The sequence below is a fragment of the Melanaphis sacchari genome, unplaced genomic scaffold, assembly GCF_002803265.2.
Source record: "Melanaphis sacchari strain LSU unplaced genomic scaffold, SCAv2.0 Contig1453_pilon_pilon, whole genome shotgun sequence".
NCBI lineage: Eukaryota > Metazoa > Arthropoda > Insecta > Hemiptera > Aphididae > Melanaphis > Melanaphis sacchari.
Window position 1 is genome coordinate 23688 of NW_020270621.1, and position 10879 is coordinate 34566.

The window sequence follows — 10879 nt, forward strand, 5'->3', positions numbered from 1 at the left end:
AAAATATAAGGAGCACAATCGGTATATGACCTTAAAATATAAGGAGCGCAATTGGTATATTGACCCTAAACAAAAACTTTGTTTTAGGCGCAATTGGTTCATGCCCATAGCGCAGAGCATGTACTACCATTACTAGTAAGTACTATCATTTCTTAACGTCAGCATATTGTTTACTGCGTCATAGCCGATGAAAACCGGAGAACTTGTATTATGTGCGCGTAACGATATAATCCGATATTCGCTCATTCTCGACATTCTCGATTCGTCTCAAACTAATATTAAGTACCACATGAGTAGGGTTTATAAGTTGAAAGAGCTAAAAAAGGCAAAATATATACAAAAAAATTATAAAATATACATTAAAAATGATGTTAAATATGCAAAAAAAAAAAATAATACTGAATTCCAAAAAATAAATAAATAGGTATATTAGATGTTGTTAATAAATTAATAAAATAATATACATAAAACTGTTTATAACTGGTTTTTAATATAATTAAAAATATTTTTCAGTATTTTTGAAATTACAATGAATACTTTTGTATAGAAAATTTTGAATTTTGTATTCAATATTAATTTAAATATACAGGTTAAGAAAGAAAAAAATCATTTTTTTTTTAGAAAAATGTGAATTATGCAATTTTTTTAGCTAAAATTGACAAAATATGTAAGTATTTTGCATTTTAAATTTTCATTTTTTAAACTCTCTATTATACAGTTCACATTTCTAACTTGGTCTACTATAAATTGAAAGTATACAGAATAATATGCAATTCCTACAACTTCTGAGCCTTATACATGAGTATCAAAAGTTTATCAAAGGGCCAATCAGTTTTGAAAACTTAGTTTTATATTTAAAATATTTATTTACATGAAAATTTTTATTTTTTTTTTATATAAAATCTAAGTTTATACCTCTTTGACACAATAATTAAATGTAATTCAAGTAACTAGAATTATATATAAATTACTAGAAAATACATTAATACCCCTAATAAAAGTACGTGCAGACATTTTTGAGGAAAACAGCCACCCATTAATAACACTTTCACTTGATTTTTTCAAATAATTAGTTTGATTAATACTATATGTCAATAGATCACTACACAATTTCTGTCTTAATCGTCTACAGAAAGTACTGGGGATTGTAGGATTAACGAGATTTCTTTCAAAAGGATTGTCATAATATAATGAGCGAGAATGAAAATGATTATAATATACTCTAGCTCAAAGGTCCTCAAAATTTTTATGGCATGACTAATTTTGGAAATTATTTAATATTTGGCAATTTTGAATATTTATAGGGAAATAATATTACAGCCGGAAGACGTTTTGAACCAATTAACGAAAACAAGAAAAATAAGTTTGTTAAAGATAAATAGTGAATATTATGAATGCTGGATCTAAGTGGAGGGGACAAGTGGGTATCCTTGCTCCAGGCGCTTTTGGTTTAAGGGCGCTCTTAAATTTGTGAAAAAAAAAAAAACTATGAATATATTATGTTTAAAAAGCATGTATAAATTATAATATATTTCTAGACTTCCATAAAAAAAAATAATATTACACATTATAATAAAAATATATTAAAAATTTAATATATTTTTATTATTGTTTCAGAATCAACTACAAGGTTATTACTAAGGCTCGGTAGTTGTAGGAACTAGGTTCTAATGTTGCGTACAGGTTATTGGGAATTTGACATTCTCCTCTTATCGCTATGAATATTGAGCAATGGATAAGTATGTGCTTTACTGTGATGTTACAAGAAAGGCATATCGGAGGTCCCGTTTTAACCATAGGGTATTTATGAGTGGCTTTAGACGCTCTAGTGTGTCCAATTCTGAGTCTGTTTAATATGAGTTATAACCTCTTCTTTTCGACTTGAGTAATTTAGTATTGGTCAGAGTTTATTTGAGTGTTCTATTTCCCTTAATTTGTTTTCTTTTACTTGATTCCATTTAAAATTCCATAATAGCCTACAGTATTTATCTATGTTTCTGTATATGTCTTCTGGTGAAATAAAAGAGAGTGATTTGCTGTTAGGATTATTTATTTCATTTCGAGCTGCTATGTTTGCTTACTCGTTTCCTTTTATATTTCAATGACCTGGAGTCCATATAAAGCGTATGTATTTGTTGGATTGGTGAATTATATTTTATATTTTTATGATCAAGGGATTTGTTTGTATATTATTTTTCAAATTAAACAATACGAGTGAGTAGGACAGATGTCGATTCTGGTATTATCTATCTTGACAGTTGTTTGTACTCCTTTGAAAAGGGCTACATATTTGGTTGTGTAAATGCTGCTTTAATAATGATAATAGTTACTTAAATTAGTTAAGTCTTTATTAGTTTATTTGTTTTCGGAGATAACCCAATCCGATGACCGATGATAATTGTATATTTTTTACACTACTCTGCATTCCATGTAAACTGTTTGGTCAACATTTCGATAGTCGACAACGATTAATAACCACAATATTATATTTGTGTAAATTAAAAATATTACTATAATTATATACTGTCATCCGTCAGACAGTGATAATTGATAAACACGTCGAATAGTTTTATTGAATTTGTTTTAATGAGTAAACGAAATAACAAAAATATATTATTAAATTATTTTTTAAACTTCCAAAGGTACGTTATATTATTTCATATATTATTATATGTATTACTATATTAATAATTTAACATTGTTTAATGTTTAACATAACTATAATATAATTATTTATAAAAAAATTGTTTATACTGACCACTGACCAGCATCTTGTAAATAAGTAATTTAAATCTGGATTTATTGGGTGAACATTTTTTTTATTGTGAAAATAGCATTACTGTAGTGTGTCTCTGCCATAAAGTACTCTATGGTCTCTGCGCTGCGAAAACTGATACACAGAAGGATAGATAATGCCCCCTTTATGGTATTTTTACTCTATGAGATACTAGTCTGGATGGACCACGGCTATAGATTATCTATAGCTGACCCATCTCACAGCTATTAGCTGTGAGATGGACATATAAAAATAGATAATAATAATTATTATTATATTATTAAAAAACATTGATATTAATATTATCATTAACAATAAAATTATGTATTCCATGATGATGGCAATATTTACTGATAAGTAAGAAGTGATAACTGATAAGTTTTCAAAAATTATCAATTATATTTTTATAAAATTTATAGGACGTAGGTACTAGGATTAATGGTATTCATATTTTTAAAATCATTGTTAATACTGTTAAATAAATAAAAGATATTTTTATGTCAAATGATATAATGATTTTGAAACTATTAAACTGAATTTAAATACAACATATTTTTAATAATTTATATTGTAATATTAATTATTAATCAATTACATTATTGGTTTACTTAACATTTTTTTACAAATTACTAAATATCTAAATCTAAAAACTATAGAAAAAATGGTAAGTATTACTGTCAATCAGACTGAATTTTTACGTGAATATAATTGTAGGTAATTTGTGTACAACTTTGTTTTATTCATTCATATTATGTACCTATAACTTATCAATCATATTAAATTGTTGGTAATTATAATCATGTAAATTCATATTTAGATAAATGCTAAGCTGTCAATATAGACTAAGAAGAAATATTAAATAGTAAAATTTATATATTCTGTTTATAATCAATTTAATTATAATGTTTTTTTTTTAATAGTTTTGTTATAATTAATATTTTTATATTAACATAATATATCTTTTTAAATAATTTATAATTATTTTGATTTGTACTTTTTTTTTATTATTTCTTTAATTCTAGTTACAAAAAGATGTGAAATTGGATAACACAAGCAAGACATGGGTATTAAAAAAACATATCAATTTCTTACAATCGTTTGGCAAAGAAAGACATCAATATGTAAATATTTAAACTTAATATTTTAGCTCAAACAATTAATTTTTATATTGAATAAAATATTAAAGAAAAATATATTTTAATTTTATAGGAAAGTAGTATGATGGAATTTCTTCGAATGTCTGGTATGTACTGGGGCTTAACTGCATTATATTTAATCAATGATGGAAAAATACCAAAAGAAGACGAAATATTTGAATATATTAAAAGTTGTGAACACAATTGTGGTGGGTATTCACCTGCCCCTGGTCATGATCCACATTTATTGTATACACTAAGCGCAGTTCAAGTTAGCATTATTTATTACAAATAATACTTAGGTATCATATTTATATGCATATTAATTTTTTTTTACAGATTGCTTGTCTGCTTAATCGAGAAATGGAATTACCAGTTGAAAAAATTGTATTGTATGTATCTACACTTCAACAAGATGATGGCAGTTTTAGTGGAGATAAATGGGGAGAAATAGATACCCGTTATTCTTTTTGTGCATTGGCATGTTTATCGCTTTTGGTAATGAAACATTAAATGCTATTTAATATTTCTTACTATTTTGTTGAGTTTAATGAATTAATGTTTTTTAGGGTAAGCTAAATGAGATTAATTTGGTTAAAGCAGTAGAGTTTATAAAAAGCTGCCAAAATTTTGATGGAGGTTTTGGATCACGACCTGGAGCTGAAAGTCATGGTGGGTTAATCTATTGTTGTGTTGGATCATTATCTATTGCTGGTAACTATGAGAAAATAATATTTTAAAGTATGTTTTATGTATGCATTTTATAAAATTTAAATGGTTTTTAATGTGCTGTTATGAATAAATAAAAAATAAAAATAATAAAAGATTATAGTTATGAACATTTAACAATTTAACCCATTTACTTTTTAGCTTATTATAAAAATGTTAGATTACCTTTATATATAATATTCTACTGTATATTGGATGTTTAAAATAAAGCTGTGCAAATTAATTTTCTTCGACTAGTCAAATATGAAATTTCCAAAAAAATTTTAATTAGTAGTTAGTTTGTTAAAATAATAAAAGTGACTAGTTTCTTTATGGTTTAAAATATAAATTTAAAAAAACTATTCACTTAAATGTTTAGTAGGTATTACATTAAATGAGAAATTATCTGACTAAAATTATTATCGATAATTGATTAATTAAATTATTTAATAATTAAGCATTTTATCAAATATTTCAACTGCTTTTAAGTATTTAACTTAATTTCTTGTAAACAGTCAATAGGAATATTTATACATAAAATAAAAATATTGGACACACAATTGACCACACAAGGATGGTAACAATCTAAAATTAAACCTTTTTAGAAGAGGAGGGCACTTTTTTTAAAATATAGAAAAATTATGTCATAAATTATTTGTACCTAAGAAATAAATATTAAATTTGCAATAATTTAATAAAATTATTTTATTTTTACAGTATTAATAATAAATTTTTAATAACAATGTTATGAAATAGAATATATGACAATATTTAAATATAATATATCCTAGACTGACAAATCATCTCCGTTCAGAATTGTTTTTCGTATACAATGATACCTATCATTGCATTCAAATTTAATCTATCCTAGTCCGAGGTTCACCCTACCCCCTAATGAACAACAGAGCGGTACCCACTTGCCCGCTTTTTTATATTTGTTTACTATCATAGTTTAACATCTATAATATTAATAATAACATGAAAAATGAAATACATTACTATATCCAATATTATCGTTTCTCTTCTAATCTCAATTTTTACTATTTATAATAACTTTTCACCACACATTTTTTAATTTTTTAATTTAATACATATCACATATTTGATAATTAATCTTATTCTTTTAAAAAAACTCATTCACGTTTCTGAGTTCTAATTGATGTTTTAATACAAACAATTCACAGCAATATATTCATATTATTATATTATATTACACAATTTATAAATAACACTCATGCATAAACCCAATAAATGATCCACATAAATCATACATTTATATTGTTGTGGTAAAATGTACATTATTTACACTTTGTGGAATATTATTAGAATTAATTGGTTGGCGGTATAAAACTGATCATCCTAACTGCAAATTACTATTGTAAGATTAGATTTACACTAATTAATTTTTAATTCGATTTATTTGTATAGTTTAAAAATATTCAAAACTCTATGAACCTTCTGGTTATCTATATATATAAATTATAATTATTGAAATTTATAGGACGATTAGATTTAGTCGATGCTGACACTTTAGGCTGGTGGTTAGCTGAAAGGCAATTACCATCTGGTGGACTTAATGGACGACCTGAAAAGTTACCAGACGTTTGTTATTCATGGTGGGTGTTTTCAACATTAAACATTTTAGGACGTGACCATTGGATTGATAAAGAAGAATTAAAAACCTTTATTTTAGCATCCCAAGTAAAGCTTTGGATCTTTAAATCTAAATAATCCATGAATAAAATAGTATGGTAATATCTATAATAATATATAATTTATGATCTATTAACAGGATAATGAAGGAGGTGGATTCAGTGATCGTCCTGGGGATGAACCAGATCCTTTTCATACTCTTTTTGGTCTTGCAGCATTATCTCTAATGTCATATGATAAAATTTTACCAATTGACCCTACTTATTGCATGCCAAAAGCAGTTATTAACCGATTAGGTTTAAAACCTCAAACTTTGTCCCGACCTTAAAAAGTAAGTTAACATAGATTACTATTAAGTTTATTATTGTAATAAATATTGTATTAATTATATTATGCACAGATTTATAAAAATTAATATCTTGTAGATTCTGCAATGAATATTTTATGTTGTAGTATTTTCTTCACGTTCTGTATATCTTCTACATTATATTTGAGTACTAAATTTTTATTTCAGTTTTACATAACTAAAATTTATAAATACAATTGTGTAAACAATTTTTATTTTAAAATAAAATGTCCTGCTGTGATTATTTGTGAAATATTCATTTATATTAGAAATATGTTTTATTTAAATATTCTGTAGTTATTTGTATTGAAATCAAGCAAACACATTTTTTGTACTAACAATGCTGTTCATGCATTTAAATTTAATCATTCATATAAAATCATTCTATAAAAGTAAAATGGGCTTTATAGTACCTACATGTTTTAAGTTTTTCATTAAAAATTATAAAATCTTACTACATAAGTAATTAATATTATCTAAAATCGTGTTTTTTTTTTTTTTTTTTTTTTTACTGTATATAAATCCTATAAAATACTTTTAGTTTGCTCAAAATACAATTTAAAAAATTTCATAACAAACTTAAAGCATCGATAAGAGCTTTTTTATATTTTCTTAAAAATATAAATAATAACAATTCAAATATTATTAATTAAAACTTTTTCCAAGATATTTGAATTTCAAACATTGGAAGTAACCAATAATTAGTTTGGGTACATGATATTATGATAATAAATAATTTATAATAAAATAAATAAGTTAAACATATTTTGCGTGTCATGCAATTGTTTATATTGATATTATAATTGAATTAATAAATAAAAAGAGATTATAAATTCAAAAATGTTAAAAATCTATCTAACTTATAAAAAAGTAAATAACATGTAGATATATTATAAGTTGAGATTTTTTATAATCAAAACTATATTGTTGAAAAAAATTTTTATCTTAAAAGTTAGTATTTAATCTATTTGAAAACATGTTACATGTAATTTATTAAAAAACATATACAACAAAATAATATTTAGAAAGGGGGAGAATCAGGGTTTTACACTTACATAATTATATGATAAAAATTAATTCAATTTTAAAAAATGAAAATTGCACGATCTTTGTGAAGGAGCTCAAAAAAAAACTGTAGCGATTGAGGAAACCATAGCGATGTAATGTAATAAAAATATACAAATAAATTGTATTATTATAACGTTTAATAGACAATGGACATTATAGAATTAGAAACTACAATAATGACATTAATACAAATAATATAATAAACATTTAATTTACTCTCCTCATTAACAGAAACCACTTAAATTTTGATACTTTTTTAAAACATTAGTGTTTATATTAGAGAGCTTGTAACAATTTTGGGGTTACCTAATGTTCCTTCTATTTGCATCATTTGCAACCTTTATTATGTCATATTTCAGATGTATAGAGGCTGGAATGTTTAATGTGTACAAATATTTAAAAAACCTCATATATTTGTAGATGCAATATGTACCTAGAAATACTCGTGACCAAAAATATGATATAGATTTAACATAAAAATTAGACAAAAATACTATGCTTTCTATATCTAAAACAACTTTACAAAAAAAAAAAAATTCAATTCCATTATGCATTCATTTATTCAATAAAACTCATATTTTACATTTTTAACATAATTTCTACAGCTGTAGTAAATATTGGTTAAAACTTATGACTTATGAGTAATGTGTACAGTTAAGTACTGATCAGAACTAATAAAGTTGTATTATTTATTATTTGAATATATAAAAGTACTTAACTTATAGTGTGTAACAGGTAACTTTCAATAATTTAGAGGCAACAGCCAAAAGCTATAAATATAAACAAGACCTACTGGAAAATAACTAAGTATAAAAATACATTGTTAATTATAATATATTAGTCAAGTATTTGTATACACAATATATATTATAAATAAACATAAATTATTATATTTTTTTTATTGATTGAAAAATTATTCTCAATCTCATGGTCATAGTTTGTCAGTTATATAATATTAATTGTGTTTATAATGTCTTTTTAGTTTCAATTAAGAAAAAAAAACTTTAATTTATTTTAAATAAGGAAGAGATCCAGTAAATTAATTTGTAGTTTATATTGATAATAATTAATGTTTAGTTTTAAAATATGTTCAGCTACACACTTTAAATCAGTTTAACTACTCATAACAATTATCTGCATAACATTTTAACTGTAGGTATACAGGAAGTAAAAAAAAATAACCTGTGTCACAAAAGCTTTGAAGTTCACCACAAATACAAATTTTTCGAAATTGATATTTATAATATTTTGATTGAATTTTGTAACTAAGCAATTTAAAACTTTAATGCTATGTAGATAAGTAACCCATAAGTTACTTTATGACTAATTTCTGCAAAACATTGATACTTAAGCTACTTCTAGTCATTGATTTTATAGTATAGACTAGTTCTAGATATAGATATAGTACAAATATACATTTGAAGAGATGAGCATCGTAATATTGACATAAACAAACATTACTTAAAAAAACAAAAATTATTTGTCGTTACGTTTTTGAAAACAATACTTTCGTCAGTCATAGCTCAAAAGATGTGCCTAATTAAAAAAAGATTTTATTTTAAATTCCAAGTATCAATTATTCTGTTGATCTGAATATAGTTTATATTGAATACGAATCGATTTAAAACGGGTTTATTGAATGCTGTGAGCCTTGATACATTACAAGTATATACTATTACCGATCAAGGCACTCAAGCTGTATTCCATATAATATAAAATATTGGTTTGCTTGTTTGCTGTAGGTATTTCGATGTACGTGATTATAGACAGGAACGTTTTAGCGAATATCAGTTAAATCAACCATAATAATACCTACATGCCATTTCGGTTATTAAAAATGGTATCTTAGGTAAAGACAATTAACTTGAAATCGTAAAAAATTACTAAGTAAGTAGGTGTACTAGTTAAGGATAATTATATTGAACACTTAAGTTCTTTTAAATAAATATGAAATATATATAATAAATTTGACTAATTATAGTTTAATCTGCAAGTACTACAGTCTATACTCTTATACCCCAATCTTCTTTAATCATATCAGAGCCCTTTTCGCCGATCATAATCGTTGGTGCGTTGATATGCGCTCCCGGTACTTCCGGCATTATCGATGCGTCGATGACTCTTAGACCGCTTATGCCGTGCACGCGCAATCTCGGATCTACCACGGCTGTGGGATCACCCACCGGTCCCATTTTGCATGTGCCCGACAAGTGATAGATTGTAAAACTTATTTGTCTCGCCGAGCATTTCCAGTACGCGTCCGAATCGAATTTGTGTTGGACGCAACCGGGCAACGGGGTGTCGAATAATTGGGCGTCGAGCTTCTTCATCGCGTCAGTTTTCAACATCTGTTGGAAAATCCGCACTCCGGCTACGGCCACGTCCAAGTCTCTTTCGTCCGCAAAGTAATTGGGATCGATCAGTGGATAGTGGAACGGGTTTGCGTCTTTTAGCCACAGACGGCCCTTACTCTTCGGTCGCATAATCATCGGAAACACCGTAAAACCGTCCATGTTTTCGGTTTTCTTGTACACTTGATTATAGATCTCGGTCTTCAAACCGAACAGTCTATGAGTGTAATCATTGTCCGAAAATAGACCAGAAATTAATAGTAATTCTAAGTTCGGATGTCCATCTAAGGATCCCGGTCGGTCTAAATCGAAAAACGCCAAGGCTTCCGCAGCACCTGGTATTGTATATGGACCGTAATTATTTGAAATATAGTCTTGTGTATTAAACGGATTTTTCAGCAATCGGTCGGTTTTCAATGAAATAGTATCGTTTATCAAGACGCTTAAACCCCCTAGTGCCACGTGATCCATCAAATTTTCACCAACCGGCAAGTCTTTTATCAGTGGAATTTTTATATCTTTCAAATGTTCTTCCGGTCCGATCCCCGACAACATGAGTAATTGTGGCGAGTTTATAGCTCCACCAGAAACAATTACTTCTTTGCGTACAAACACTCTATATTTTTTACGGTTTGTTACGAATTCCACTCCTATTGCTTTTTTCGTACCTTTTTCTATAATTATTCGTGTTACAGTACTCTCCTTTTTCACATGTAAGTTCGATCTCGTTCTTGCTGGAAATAAAAAAGCTGTATTTGTACTATAACGACGACCATTCTTCATGGTAGCCTGAAAAAAATTCATAAAATATAAATATTATTTAGGACGGAAGATCAGTTTG

General features: G+C 26.3%; 2 protein-coding genes across 2 annotated transcripts; one reads left to right on the forward strand and one right to left on the reverse strand.

Moving 5' to 3' along the window:
- Positions 1 to 3405: 3405 nt before the first annotated feature.
- Positions 3406 to 6793, forward strand: LOC112591853 (geranylgeranyl transferase type-2 subunit beta-like). Its single transcript, XM_025335786.1, has 7 exons — positions 3406 to 3440; positions 3799 to 3897; positions 3986 to 4183; positions 4252 to 4410; positions 4482 to 4626; positions 6122 to 6321; positions 6413 to 6793. Exons 1-7 carry the CDS (start codon positions 3438 to 3440, stop codon positions 6599 to 6601), a joined length of 993 nt encoding a protein of 330 aa, XP_025191571.1. The 5' UTR covers positions 3406 to 3437; the 3' UTR covers positions 6602 to 6793.
- A 2826-nt stretch (positions 6794 to 9619) lies between these two features.
- Positions 9620 to 10856, reverse strand: LOC112591852 (glucose dehydrogenase [FAD, quinone]-like). The gene has a single exon (XM_025335785.1). The coding sequence runs from the start codon at positions 10840 to 10842 to the stop codon at positions 9691 to 9693; it is 1152 nt and encodes a 383-aa protein (XP_025191570.1). The 5' UTR covers positions 10843 to 10856; the 3' UTR covers positions 9620 to 9690.
- Positions 10857 to 10879: the final 23 nt, after the last annotated feature.